Source organism: Megachile rotundata, chromosome 16, assembly GCF_050947335.1.
Source record: "Megachile rotundata isolate GNS110a chromosome 16, iyMegRotu1, whole genome shotgun sequence".
NCBI classification, from domain to species: domain Eukaryota; kingdom Metazoa; phylum Arthropoda; class Insecta; order Hymenoptera; family Megachilidae; genus Megachile; species Megachile rotundata.
In genome coordinates this window covers 13,707,343-13,721,642 of record NC_134998.1, presented here as the reverse complement: position 1 = coordinate 13,721,642, position 14,300 = coordinate 13,707,343, and the positions used below count along the sequence as shown (strand labels likewise).

At 32.6% G+C, this 14,300-nt stretch overlaps 2 protein-coding genes across 3 annotated transcripts; one reads left to right on the top strand and one right to left on the bottom strand.

The window, feature by feature from the left end:
• The first annotated feature begins 46 nt into the window (after nt 1-46).
• LOC100876733 (protein ILRUN) lies at nt 47-2,212 on the top strand. Its single transcript, XM_003705014.3, has 3 exons — nt 47-357; nt 746-1,104; nt 1,174-2,212. The coding sequence occupies exons 1-3, from the start codon at nt 200-202 to the stop codon at nt 1,335-1,337; spliced, it is 681 nt and encodes a 226-aa protein (XP_003705062.1). The 5' UTR covers nt 47-199; the 3' UTR covers nt 1,338-2,212.
• Nucleotides 1,501-3,415, bottom strand: Ts (Thymidylate synthase). 2 transcript variants are annotated; one of them, XM_012289339.2, is made up of 5 exons: nt 3,012-3,415; nt 2,594-2,857; nt 2,241-2,503; nt 1,928-2,172; nt 1,501-1,651 (listed from the first exon to the last, which is right to left on the bottom strand). In XM_012289339.2, exons 1-4 carry the CDS (start codon nt 3,241-3,243, stop codon nt 1,963-1,965), a joined length of 969 nt encoding a protein of 322 aa, XP_012144729.1. In that variant the 5' UTR covers nt 3,244-3,415; the 3' UTR covers nt 1,501-1,651; nt 1,928-1,962. The 2 variants fall into 2 exon arrangements, with proteins under 2 accessions (XP_012144729.1, XP_003705109.1); XM_003705061.3 differs by having other exon boundaries at nt 1,501-2,172.
• Nucleotides 3,416-14,300: the final 10,885 nt, after the last annotated feature.

Here is a 14,300-nt window from a genome sequence, read left to right as displayed (position 1 = left end):
AATTTTTGCGGATTACACTTAATTACACTTTTTATGCGGAGTGTACCATAGATGCACGCATTCATTGCGCACGGATGAACGTCACGAAGAATGACATTTAAAATTTGCAGTTAAAGATCAGACGATAAGAACCTATTTACGAAATTGCGTGTGTGACAATTACGTTACATGGAGTGTTGAACGAGCTACAGAGTGCATCATGAACGTGGACAACGATTTGGATCAACATTTGTTACACCAGTTCAGCTGTTTAGGTACAACTGACAAAGAAGATCTGGTGAAGCAACTGCAGAGGCTACTGCCTGGTAGCCAACTGAACGAAACTACAGCCACGTTCTTTCTTGATATGAATAACTGGTAAAATGTTCCATCGCGTGTTGATCTACGCAAAACGAGCTTTACTGTGCAACCTAACCCTAACGTCGCCATGTTTACTTGTTTTGTCTTTGACTTTTATCTTGATCTTATTGACAGCTTATATCTGTAAACGTAACGTTTCACTTTTATATTCAGTCTCATGTAGTTATTGTTTATGTCATTTTAACGAGTGTTTATTCCCATCTGTTACATTGGACAGATTATGTTTAACTTAAAAAAAAAAGAAAAAAAAAGGCAATAGAGAACTTTGAATCTTCAGTTAGGTTTTAAAGGTGTAACGATTATAATTATAAAATATTGTTAAATATTCATTACTGTTAGATATCGGTAGATAAAATAGAAACACTTTGAAAACTTGTAATTGCAGGAATCTTCAAGCAGCTATATGCAGTTATTTTGATTTTGAGTCTCCGGTTCAAAATAAATTTCCTTGTATGACATTAATATGCGATAGTACTATTGGTGAAGGAGAAGCAATACCACCTCTTACTAATTTTCGAAAATCATGGCATATACAAAACAGTGGTACAGAAGCATGGCCTGATGGAGTTTGTCTACAATACATAGGAGGTGTACAAATGGGAGAATGTACACGAGTACCAGTTCCATCTTTAGGCCCCAAAGAGACAACGGAAATAAGCGTGGACCTACAGAGTCCTTCTGATTGTGGTCTATATCAAAGTAAATGGAGAATGATGGTGAAGTCTACAGAAACTTTTTTCGGAGGTACATGTATTTCTTGTATTAGTTAATGTCTAAATGATAACTTTATCCTTATAATCCTTTTTCCTACAGATGTTATTTGGATAATGCTAATAGTAAGTGAAAGTGGTACTTTAGCTGTTACTCAACAACTTCATCAGTTAAGTACAACAACTGAAACAACTAATGATGTGACAACATCATTTAATGATGTAACAACAGACTCCCCTATGATATATCCCAAGGATTTCCCTTAAATTTATTTTTAAAAACACTTTCTGATTGTTTTATATTGAACGAGTGAAAATAACATATTTGTTTAAAACACTGCTTTAAACAATAAAAGTAATATTTTGCTAGTAATGCAAAAAACAATATTTTCAGCAGACACTTATGATTTAAAAAATAACTGGATTTAAATATTGTATAGGAAGAACATTTTATTAAATTTAGAAGTTCCATACATAAGGCCTTTTATCGTCCATGCTTGTCAGTTACATTCTTTAAACTTTAATTTGTTCTCCATACTGTCACAGGAAACATTTATGATTTATAATTGTTAAAATCAGAGCTGTAACAGGCATGTATGGACCACATTAAGAACTGGTACTGACAAAAAAATATTGATATAGATATATGAATATAAATATAAATATAAGTATAAATAAATATATAAAATTATTAAGATATGAGTATATTAAAAATATAATTTTTATTAGAAAATAAAGTATAGACAAGATTAAAATTAAAAATATTGATTTAATGTAAGTCAACAAAATTATGTTCTTAATATTGATATTATGTTTTGAAAGAAATGTAAAAACAGTTTAATCATAATTTTATTTACCTTGGGTATAATTTGATCATGATTTAAGAATCCTGTTAAACAGCCATTGGCATAGATATCTTTGCATGTGGTTCATATCCAATGAGTTGAAAATCTTCTGCCACAAAATCATCGATATTTTCTATATGTCTAACTATTTTTAAATGTGGAAATGGTTTTGGCACACGTTTAATTTGCTTTTCAAGCGCAGATATGTGATTAAGGTAGACATGACAGTCACCCATTGTATGTACAAATTCACCTGGCTAAGAATAAAGAAAGAAATACAAGTTTCTATTAAATATTCATGGATCATTTTTTCTTATAAAGTTACCTTTAGATTTGTAACGTGAGCTAACATGTAAGTTAACAGTGAATACGATGCTATGTTAAATGGTACTCCAAGACCCATGTCGGCGCTTCTTTGATACAACTGGCACGATAATTCTCCATTACTTACATAAAACTGTACAAAACAATGACATGGAGGTAAAGCCATTTTTGGTATATCAACTGGGTTCCATGCTGACATTATTATTCTCCTATCATTAGGAGAATGTTTTATTTTGTTTATAACTTCATTCAGCTGATCAATGCCTATAAATATAAAATAATTACACTAAAATATTAATAAGAGAGTCAATTCTTGAGTATTCACAATCAGTTAGTTACAAATAAAATACATACCTTGCCCTTTATAATTAGTATGCATGTTCTTGTACTCTGCTCCATAATGTCTCCATTGAAATCCATATACAGGTCCCAGATCTCCTTCTTCTCTGTCAGTAAATCCACAAGAATCTAGGTATGTACGCGAACTATTTGCATCCCAAATATGAACATTCTTCTCTGATAACTCTTTTGCATTTGTGGATCCTTTTATAAACCATAACAATTCTTCTACTACTCCCCTCCAAAACACTTGTTTTGTAGTTAATAATGGAAACACACCTATAATGATCAATGTTCTGAATTAATTTATCATTATAACAATTTTTTCATAAAAGAATTAGAATGGACTATGTATATAAAATTGTATAAAATATTCTTTAAGGAAAACGAATTCTTTATAAAAATACATTAATAATTAATTAAATATCTTTACCATTTCGTAGATTAAATCGCATATGAGTTCCAAAGATAGACAACGTGCCCACACCGGTACGATCATCCTTTTCATTTCCTGTTTTAATTATTGTCTCAATCAAATTCAAATACTGATACTCTTCATGTTTCTCAGTTTCAATACATGTTTCTTTACTTTTCGTTATATTTTCATTCGAAATCATTGTTTTATCATCTGAATGATTTTCTGATTTTTCATTTAATGTACTCATAATTCAGGAAATAATCAAAATAAAATAAAAAATTCAAATTTGTTAATTTTTATGCCCAAATGTTATAACATTTCTCTACTTGTAAAATAGTATGAAATAGCGCCAGTGTTTATTTAATAAAAAACGATGCACGTGACGCCGTCCAGTGCCAGTTTGGAAAACTAACGAAACTACTGTTTCAAAAACGTATAGTTCACCCTGTTCGCCGGAGAGATGGCGCTGGCTTCATTTTCACGTGGCGCTGTCTAGTGGCAGTTTGGAAAACTAACGAAACTGCTGTTTCAAAACCGTGTAGTTCATCCTGTTCGCCGGAGAGATGGCGCTTGTTCTATTTTCGCTGATGACGTCACTTTTTAAAAAACCGCGCGTAAAACTTTGGAAAAATACGAAACTATTATGCGTTCAAAATAATTCGCACAAATAAAATATATTGTAATATATTAATTAACAATCATTTTGCAACATATCTGCAAGAGTAAGTTAAAAAAAATAATTAATTTAAATAATTACAACAATAAATTTGTTAATAAACTACCAAAAAATATAGAATTATAAAAAATTTGATGTTAGAATAATTATACAGCAACCAATGAGAGTGGCTGCACGCTATTGGTGGATTACATGATGTCTGATTGGCTACTGTACACTAGCAATCACTCTTGCACTTCGATTTGATCTATTGGTCGATTACGTGATGTCTAATTGGCTACTGTAAACTACCAATCGCACTTGCACTTGAAGAGGTCGCCGCTGCTCAGTTTTGTTTTGGAAGTCGAGGAGGTCGGATCGGCCCTGTCAACACTTACCGGTACGAGTCAAGGGTTTACTTTACCGATATTGTGCTTGTCCCTGTATTACCTACTGTGCTTTAATAAGTGTTTAGTGTGTTTTAATAAATATTTTTTAATAAATATGCGGGTGTATTAGCAAATTTTATGGTGTGATTCTACAAGTGTCAGTGACTTAACCAGTGTGTTACCTGCATGCATATACGGATATATTAGTGTACCTAGTGTGTTATTACTAGTGTTTAATGTGCTTTAATAATTATTTTTTATTAATTATGGGGGTGTATTAATAAAATTTATGGTGTGGTTCTACAAGTATCAGTGACTTTACTAGTGTGTTTCCTTAAGTAATTGTGCATGTGTATACGGATTTATTACTGTGTTTTATGGTGCGGTTATTTGAATGTTTTATTAATTTTTTACTGTTTTAATGTATTTTGTGGAGTGATTATTTAAGTGCTTTTACAAACTGTTATTGGGTGTTGGTGTACTTTATGCAATGATTATTTAAGTGTTTTGGCATAGTGTTACTGGTGCTTTAGTGTACTTTATGCAATGATTATTTAATTGTTTTGACATATTGTTACTGGTGCTTTAGTGTACTTTATGCAATGGTTATTTAAATGTTTTGACATATTGTTACTAGTGCTTTAGTGTATTTTATGCAATGGTTATTTAAATGTTTTGACAAACTGGTTCTGATATTTAAAGTGTAGTTACCTACGTGTTCCGTTATATTTTTGCAAACGTTCTAATATGCTCTCTAAAGTAATTATCCAAGTATTTTGACATACAATTTCAAATATTTTACAATATTTCACGATGTGACATGAACGTTTGCAAATTTATAATCGCTCCTGTAATGTACCTAGTTCTGCATGCCTACATGTTGTAGTAGTAAAAAAAACTTGTATGTTATCAAAATGCAAATCGATAAACACAGTTAATTAATCGTTGTGATTCTTTTATGATTACAGAAGGTCCACTGCCAAACCGCCGCATCGAAATCTGACGAAAGCAGCCAAGCAGCCAATCAATCAAACAGTCAATCAATCAATCAGCCAATCAACCTCTAAGATGCAATGCCTCCCAGACGTGCAGTCACAGATGCCCTACCGATAAAACGATCGCAGTGGTGCAAGTCAGCGATCGGTGAGTCGCATGCTTTACGATTCCTCCGGTTCCCATCATGTCGTAGGACGAATGGTCCGAAGCGACACGGGAACTGGTTGTATTTTATATTTTTGAGCGAGCATAGTGACCACGACTGTACGATCGTGCAAAATTCGTACAAACTGTTTATTTTATTTATTAGATCAGGTCAGGGTTTTCTTGTACATTTTCTTTTTGCAATTTTAAAACTACATAGAAGTCGGATGACCCTCCGATTTCATAGTAGTTATCGAGTCACTTTTAAATTCTTTTTACATTTTTATAAATTCTATCAATTTTCAAATACATATGTACAAGAAAGTATCGCGAAAAACAGATTTCGATATCAAAGTTATTTACGAATGTTTGAGTCATTTAGAAATTTACTTTGATATTAGAAATCTGTTAAAAATGAAACAATCGTATACTTAGATTTTTGCAAAGTGATCTTCCATTTTCCATTTTGAGAATTTTTTAAAGTTAGAGTGAATTTTTGCTGGAAGACACTTTATTAGCATGTTTCTAATCACGTTTTTTAGCTCAGGATTTTCAGCACACACGAAGAAAACTGGTAGGTGAAAATACATGTGGCCGTGTTCATTTTTATGCTCTATACTCATGCGCGTGCTTAGATGCTACTCGCATGGGTTAGGGCAGGTGGACACGGTTTAGTTTTAAGATGTTTGGCGATCGACAAATTGACAGTGAATTATCGACACAAGTTACACGTGTGTGCGTGGTTAGGTCGTGGACCTTGTGTCGATTTATTTTTTAAATTTTGCAAAATTCTATTTGAAAATGCATACAAAATGCAAGTCGAGTCATTTGAAAATGCATACAAAATGCAAGTAGAGTCATTTGAAAATTATATAAAGTTATTAAGTTAGAAAATTGTATTAGTAGTTTAAATTATTACATGTACATATTACATTGAATATTCGAAAGAGTACGAAAATGAAATATGTTCAATGTTCACTGTCGATTGTCGATCGATTTCAGCAAAAAGGTATGAACTTAGAGTGTGAATGTAGTATTGAACTCGGGTGTCGGAGACGTCCCGGGACGTACTCCCTAGGATTAGGCTTTTTTGCACCCGGGTGGTATGTGTGAGAACCGTGGAGTGTGTTTTTGTGAGAGTGGACTTTGCAATTTTTTAAATATAGCGATAGGCAGGCAGGTAGCTTACTTCTGGTGTGAATGAGTTAGTTTTAAGTAGGTAGGGCCAGAGCAAGCTTTCATGTTTCTCTGTCCTTCTCTCACACGTGAGATGCTTGCATCTGGGGGTTTACGAAAAATCGAGGAAAGAAAAATATTAAATATGAATTTATTTAATATTCTCTTGAACTCGATTGTTCGTTCAGGCCAGGCCTTTTAGTTTGTAAGTCGCAGTCGGGTTCTAGATCCGACTGCAAAAATGAAGTATAAGTGAAGTGAAGTGAAGTGCAGTGAAATAAAATATTCTGCTCGGACATTCTTTTACGGACAGCGCATTCTGAGAATCGCTGGTCGTATCTTTTTATTTTGAGTTATTTTTCCTTCTTATTAATTTAACTTATTTATTACATGAAATTTCGATTTTGTTATCGATCGAAATAAATGGATACTGGTGCAATTTTATTTCTATAAAATTGTTTGCTATCTGTTTATGGAGATTGATAGCGAAATTGAAATTTTATGTGAAAAATAAGAATGTCCGAGTTACCGTAAAAATTCGCGAGTGATTTTTGTGAGGCTTTGCCGAAGAGAGAAGAGGCTATATGCCGAAGAGCCCCGGCAAAAGTTGCCAAAGAAGAGGGGAACTATTAATGAATGTCCATCCTAAGATCTTAGGATGGACAGTCATTCTGTCACTATGCTCGCTATTATTTTCTTGTATTTTACATGTGCTTTTTGAACGATACAAAATGTATCGTCAAGTTTTGCTCAAATGTTTACGAGCAAAGCCACTCGCGATTTTATTCGCGATTCGAGATTTTTATGCCCTCCCTATTAAATTTCGCGATTAGAGATTTTTATGCCCTCCCTATTAAATTTCGCGATTAGAGATTTTTGTATAACTTTGCAATTAAATTTTGAGATTAGAGATTTACATACCCCTTTGCGATTCGAGATTTTTATATCCCTTTGCGATTTTATTACGAAATTAGAGACTTTATATCCCATCGCGATTATATATTGAGATTTGCGATTTTTATATCCCTTCGCGATTTTAATTTCTCCCAATTTTATGTGTTAATTATTTTTCTCTGTTTCAGGAATTGATTTTGTATAAATTGTTTTATTGTTGATTGATTTTAAATTCGTAATTTTCATTGTGTTTCTTGTTTTATTTTATAGATTGTTAATTTAATAAATCTTGTTAATTTTATAGGTTAATAAAGTTTTGTATGTTTCAGATTTTATTTTTTGCTAAGTTATGTTGTTCTCTCTTCTGAAATCCGCAATTTTCATTGCGTTTTGTGTTTTTTGAAATTCTTGTATGAAATAAAGAGAAATCTTGCTCCCTCTCCCACCATTTTCTGTGTTAATTCATTTTTGTCTGTTTCAGAATTTAATGTTTGGTAAGTTATGTTCTCTGTTCTGAAATTTCTGTGTTAATAAATTTTTGTCTGTTTCAGAATTTAATTCTTGGTAAGTTATGTTATTCTCTCTTCTGAAATCCGCAATTTTCATTGCGTTTTGTATTTTTTGAGATTCTTGTAAGAAATAAAGAAAAGTTTTGCTCCCTCCCCCACCATTTTCTGTGTTAATAAAATTTGTCTGTTTCAGAATTCAATTTTAAGTAAGTAATGAAATAATTTATATTTGTCTTAATAAGTTTTGTCTGTTGCAGAATGTAATTTTTGGTAAGTTCTGTCCAATGCATTAGTTTTTTAATTCCGAGCTTGTGGGAGGATGGGTGGGCTCGGGCGCAGGTTTTTCGTCACAATATGTGGCGAAAAGCCTGCGCACATTGTAAGTGCCTTTTGTTCTAACTTGCACTCATCTTTAACTCAATTTTTTAACTTGTTACATATTAGATTTTAGTAGTAGCCAATCATTTTTATTGTCAATTGCTCGAAACTTAAAAGAAAGTTCTTCCAACTTTCTTCTTTAACCCTTTTCTTTACAAACTTTTATATTATACGAGTGCAATGTTAGAACAAAAGGCACATTTAGGGCTTTAATATTGTAGTATGCGTGAGTGTGTGAAAATGTGAGTACACGATGCAGGACTTATTTAGTTTAAGAGTTTTTCAGATTCGAAATGATTTTATTTTTTATTTTGAAGATTTCAAGACTACTTTCTATTTTATTCCTTGCTTGGAAGTTTTCAAGTCTTCTCTATTTTATTCCTTGCTTGGAAGTCTTCAAGTCCGCTCTATTTTATTCCTTGCTTGGAAGTCTTCAAGTCCGCTCTATTTTATTCCTTGCTTGGAAGTCTTCAAGTCTTCTCTATTTTATTCCTTGCTTGGAAGTCTTCAAGTCTTCTCTATTTTATTTCTTACTTCGAAGTTTTCAAGACTCTTCGTTATTTCATTCCATCTACTGTATTTTTGGTGATTTCAATTTTTCCAAAGTTGTGTTTCGAATAAAGATTGATTTCATTCCTTGTTTTTCAATTTTCTGTCTTTAACTGCATTCGTCTGTTTCAGGTTTAAATTTAAGTAAGTAATTTTTAATATTTTATATTTGTCTAAATTATTTTTGTATGTTGCAGGTTTTTATTTTATGTAAGTAAGTTTTAATGATTTAAATTTGTCTTAATCACTTTTGTTTGTTTCAGATTTTTATTTTAAGTAAGTAATTTTTAATTTTTCATGTTTGTCTAAATTATTTTTGTATGTTTCAGATTTTTATTTTATGTAAGTAAGTTTTAATGAATTATATTTGCCTTAATCACTTTTGTTTGTTTCAGATTTTTATTTTAAGTAAGTAATTTTTAATTTTTCATGTTTGTCTAAATTATTTTTGTATGTTTCAGGTTTTTATTGTATGTAAGTAAGTTTTAATGATTTATATTTGTCTTAATCACTTTTGTTTGTTTCAGATTTTTATTTTAAGTAAGTAATTTTTAATGTTTCATGTTTGTCTAAATTATTTTTGTATGTTTCAGGTTTTTATTGTATGTAAGTAAGTTTTAATGATTTATATTTGTCTTAATCACTTTTTTTTGTTTCAGATTTTTATTTTAAGTAAGTAATTTTTAATGTTTCATGTTTGTCTAAATTATTTTTGTATGTTGCAGGTTTTTATTTTATGTAAGTAAGTTTTAATGATTTATATTTGTCTTAATCACTTTTTTTTGTTTCAGATTTTTATTTTAAGTAAGTAATTTTTAATTTTTCATGTTTGTCTAAATTATTTTTGTATGTTTCAGGTTTTTATTTTATGTAAGTAAGTTTTAATGAATTATATTTGCCTTAATCACTTTTGTTTGTTTCAGATTTTTATTTTAAGTAAGTAATTTTTAATTTTTCATGTTTGTCTAAATTATTTTTGTATGTTTCAGGTTTTTATTTTATGTAAGTAAGTTTTAATGAATTATATTTGCCTTAATCACTTTTGTTTGTTTCAGATTTTTATTTTAAGTAAGTAATTTTTAATTTTTCATGTTTGTCTAAATTATTTTTGTATGTTTCAGGTTTTTATTGTATGTAAGTAAGTTTTAATGATTTATATTTGTCTTAATCACTTTTTTTTGTTTCAGATTTTTATTTTAAGTAAGTAATTTTTAATTTTTCATGTTTGTCTAAATTATTTTTGTATGTTACAGGTTCTTATATTATGTAAGTAACTTTTAATGATTCATATTTGCCTTAATCACTCTTGTCTGTTTCAGGTTTTTATTTTAAGTAAGTAATTTAATGTTTTCTATGTGTCTAATTACATATATCTGTTTCAGATTTTTATTGCAAGTAAGTAATTTATTTTCTGTCTTAATAAATGTTTGTCTGTTTCAGGAATATATTTTAAGTATGTAATTTATTTTCTATGTTAATAACTATTTGTCTGTTTCAGAAATTTATTTTAAGTAAGTAATTTATTTTCTTTGTTAATAAATATTTGTCTGTTTCAGATTTTTATTTCATGTAAGTAATTTATTTTCTGTCTTAATAAATATTTGTCTGTTTCAGGTTTTAATTTTATGTAAGTAATTTTTAATGTTTTACGTTTGTCTTAATTATTTTTGTGTGTTTCAGGTATTTATTTTAAGTAAGTAATTTTTAATGTTTCATGTTTGTCTAAATTACTTTTGTATGTTACAGGTTTATATTTTATGTAAGTAAGTTTTAATGATTTATATTTGCGTTAATCACTTTTGTCTGTTTCAGATTTTTATTTCAAGTAAGTAATTTATTTTCTGTTTTAATAAATGTTTGTATGTTTCAGGTTTTTATTTTAATAATTTGGTTTATCTTAATTTCGTTCAGATATTTCAGATTCTTATTTCAATTAAGTAATGAAATGTTTCATTTTTATGTTACAGGTTTTGATTGTAAGTAATTGAGAACTTCCCTAGTATATTGTATTTTATTTGCGCATTTTTATCAAGTCGACTCGAATTTTATTTCCCTTTTACTCCGAAAATGTTAATATGAATTTTGCATGTTAGCATGAATTCTGCATGCCCAAAATTATAACGTTACTAATCTTGCATTTGCTTCCCTATTTCCTCTTTTTATTGTTACACTTAATTATTCTATAGCTAATGAAGAGGTCATCGTTGAAGACTTCCTTCGAGGGATTTCATCAACTTATGCGCTAATTTTAAGTTTACTTTTAGTTAATTTTAAGTTGCGTCTATTGTAACATATTGTAGTATGAATGAGTGAATGTGTGAGATGCGTATACGCGAAGATTGAAGACATCGATCATCGAGGGATCATCGAGGCAACTTCGTGGGACGCGTGCGTTAGTTTTAAGTTAATTTTATGCGTGCGTTAGTTTTAAGTGTATGCTTGTGGGCAGGGTGGGTGGGTCCCTGTAAGTGCCTCTTATTCTAACTTGCACTCATCTTCTCAATTCTAAAACTTGTCAATACGCGTTAGCTTATAGTATATTCAGCTATTTTTTGTCAATCGTTCCGAACCCAAGTGGATCATTGGGGGTTCATAGCGCTGTGAACACGCGGCCGAGGTGAGCTGCAAGTGCTGGTGTAGCGCCAGGGACACATCTCTGCGGGGCCGATCGATTGATGAACCATCTCGATCTGCCGCCTCACGGCAGGGGTCTCCTCTCTGCGGTCAGACTTGCTTCAAACGCAAGCGGGGAGAAATGGGAGACCCTCCGCGGATGTGTCACTCGTTCTTGCCAGTATTTTCGGTTCATCTCTGTCTCGTGGTTCACGTAAGTCACTATGGACTACCCTTTGACCCATGGAAGGCGAGGTTCACTTGGCGAAAAATACTGACCCCCTTTTTTCACAGAAAGTTCTTCTAACTTTCTTCTCTTCTTGACAGAAAGTTCTTCTAACTTTCTTTTCTACCCCTTTGCTTTTTTACTTCGTCATAGATTATTTGAGTGCAATATTAGAATAAGAGGTACCCTGCGTTAAGCGTGTATGTGTGATCCCATGGGATTAGTATTAAGTTAATGTATGCGTGCGTGTGTGATACAAGTTCTTTGCAAATTTGTGGTAAAGAACTTGTATGCGAGCCTATGAGCTAAGTAGAGTCAAAACTCATTTATCCTTCTGATAAATGATGTTGCATTTGGAGGGTGGATGGGATTTGGAGTTAGGGTGGGTCACTATCGTAGCCACCTCCACGTGGTGTGACCTGGTAATCGATGTCGTTTTCTAAATATTTTTCACGAAATTATCTGTAGAAAACGACATCGAGCTGAGAGCTACGATTATAACTTGTCAATTTCATATCTAAGTTACAATAATTCCGAGCTGTGGGAGGAAGGGTGGGCTCGGGCGCAGGTTTTTCGTCACAACACGTGGCGAAAAACTTGCGCAAATTGTGCCTTTTGTTCTAATTTGCATTCATCTCTACAGTTTTTTAACTTGTTACATATTAGATTTTAGTAGTAGCCAATCATTTTTATTGGCAATTGCTCGAAACTTAAAAGAAAGTTCTTCCAACTTTCTTCTTTACCCCTTCTCTCTACGAAGTTTTAAATTATACAAGTGCAATTTTAGAACAAAAGGCACATTTAGGGTTTAATCATTTTTGTATGTTTCAGGTTTTAATTTTATGTGGGTAATTTATTTATTCATACGTGTCTTAATTGTATTTGTATGTTTCAGGTTTCTATTCTAACGATTCATGTTTGTCTTCATTTTATTCGGATGTTCCTTGTTCTTATTTTAGTTAAGTAATTGATTATTTCTCAAGTATATTGTATATTTTACAGGTGTATTTTTATTGAGTCAAGACATTGTGCATGCCTAAATATTATAATGTTACTAATATTGCGTTTGTTTCTCCGTTTCCTCTTTTTATTGTTACGACTAATTATTCTGTAGGTAATGAATAGGTCATCATTGAAGACATCCATCGAGGGATCATCGAGGGATCATCGAGGGATCATCGAGGGATCATCGAGGGATCATCGAGGGATCATCGAGGGACCATCGAGGGATGCGTGCGCTAGTTTTAAGTTAATTGTATGCGTGCATTAGTTTTAAGTTAATTGTAATCGTGTGGGAAGGGTCTAGGGTCCCTGTAAGTACCTCTACTTCCAACTTGCACTCATCTTCTCAATTCTCAATGTCTGTACGCGTTAGTTTGTAGCATACCCACTTATTTTTTGTCAATCGTTCTGAGCCCAAGTGGATCATTGGGGGTTGATAGCGCTGTGAACACGCGGTAGAGGTGAGCTGCAAGTGCCGGTGTAGCGCGAGTGATATTCTTTGCCCGGCGGGGCCGAACGGGGGGAGCACCTCTCATAGCATGATGTGCCCCCCCGATCTGCCGCCATACTGCCAAGGGGCATCACGGCAAGGGTGTCCTCTGTATAAGTCGCCCGCGCGTCAGAAATGGGAAACCCTCCGCCAACTGGGGTGTATCACTCGTTCTTACCAAAGGTATCTTCGGTTCATCTTTGCCGTCGTGGTTCACGTAAGCCACTATGGACTACCCTTTGACCCATGGAAAGCGAGGTTCGCTTGGCGAAAAATAATGGTCCCCTTTTTCACAGAAAGTTCTTCTAACTTTCTTTTCTTTTAGTGGAAAGTTCTTCTAACTTTCCTCTCTTTTCGTAGAAAGTTCTTCTAACTTTCTTTTTCGCCCCTTTGCTTTTTTTATTTCGTCATAGATTATAAGAGTGCAAGCTTAGAAGTAGAGGTACCCTGCGGCGTTTAGAATAAGTTAAGCGTATGCGTAGGATCCTATGCAATTTGTATTAAGTTAATGTATGTGCGTGTGCGTGTGTGTGATACAAGTTCTTTACTGGATTGTGGTAAAGAACTTGTATATAGAGTGAGAACTCATTTATCCTTCTGATAAATGAGGTTGCATTTGGAGGGTGGAAGGGATTTGGAGTTAGGGTGGGTTACTATCGTAGCCACCTCCTCGTGGTGTGACCCGGTAATCGATGTCGTTTTTTAAATATTTTTCACGGAATTAACTTTAGAAAACGATATCGAGCTAAGAGCTACGATTATAACTTCACAATTTTATATCCAAATTACATTAATTCCGAGCTGTGGGAGGAAGGGTGGGCTCGGGCGCAGGTTTTTCGTCACATGTGGCGAAAAGCTTGCGCAAATTGTAAGTGCCTTTTGTTCTAACTTGCACTCATCTTTACGTCAATTTTTTAACTTGTTACATATTAGATTGTAGTAATAGCCTATTATTTTTATTGCCAGTTGCTCGAAACTTAAAAGAAAGTTCTTCTAACTTTCCCCTTTAACACTTTTCTTTACAAAGTTTTACATTATACGAGTGTAATTTTAGAACAAAAGGCACATTTAGGGCTTTTAGGATGCAGGACCTATTTAGTTTATTAGTTTTTCAGATTCTAAATGATTTTATTTTTTATTTCGGAGATTCCTAAACATTTTAATGTTACTAATCTTGCATTTGCTTCTCTGTTTTCTCCTTTTACTGTTACACCTAATTACTCCATAGCTAATGAATAGTACATCAATCTTCGAGGGATCATCGAGGGATCATCGAGGGATCA

Excerpts from the sequence above, each read along its gene's own strand:
- Ts (XM_003705061.3), bottom strand. The coding sequence starts at position 3,243 with ATGAGTACATTAAATGAAAAATCAGAAAATCATTCAGATGATAAAACA. Across the intron at positions 2,504-2,593 it reads TACTAATTATAAAGGGCAAG|GCATTGATCAGCTGAATGAA; the intron begins GTATGTATTTTA and ends TTATATTTATAG. Across the intron at positions 2,173-2,240 it reads CTCACGTTACAAATCTAAAG|CCAGGTGAATTTGTACATAC; the intron begins GTAACTTTATAA and ends CTTTATTCTTAG.
- LOC100876733 (XM_003705014.3), top strand. The coding sequence starts at position 200 with ATGAACGTGGACAACGATTTGGATCAACATTTGTTACACCAGTTCAGC. Across the intron at positions 358-745 it reads TTTCTTGATATGAATAACTG|GAATCTTCAAGCAGCTATAT; the intron begins GTAAAATGTTCC and ends TTGTAATTGCAG. Across the intron at positions 1,105-1,173 it reads TACAGAAACTTTTTTCGGAG|ATGTTATTTGGATAATGCTA; the intron begins GTACATGTATTT and ends TTTTTCCTACAG.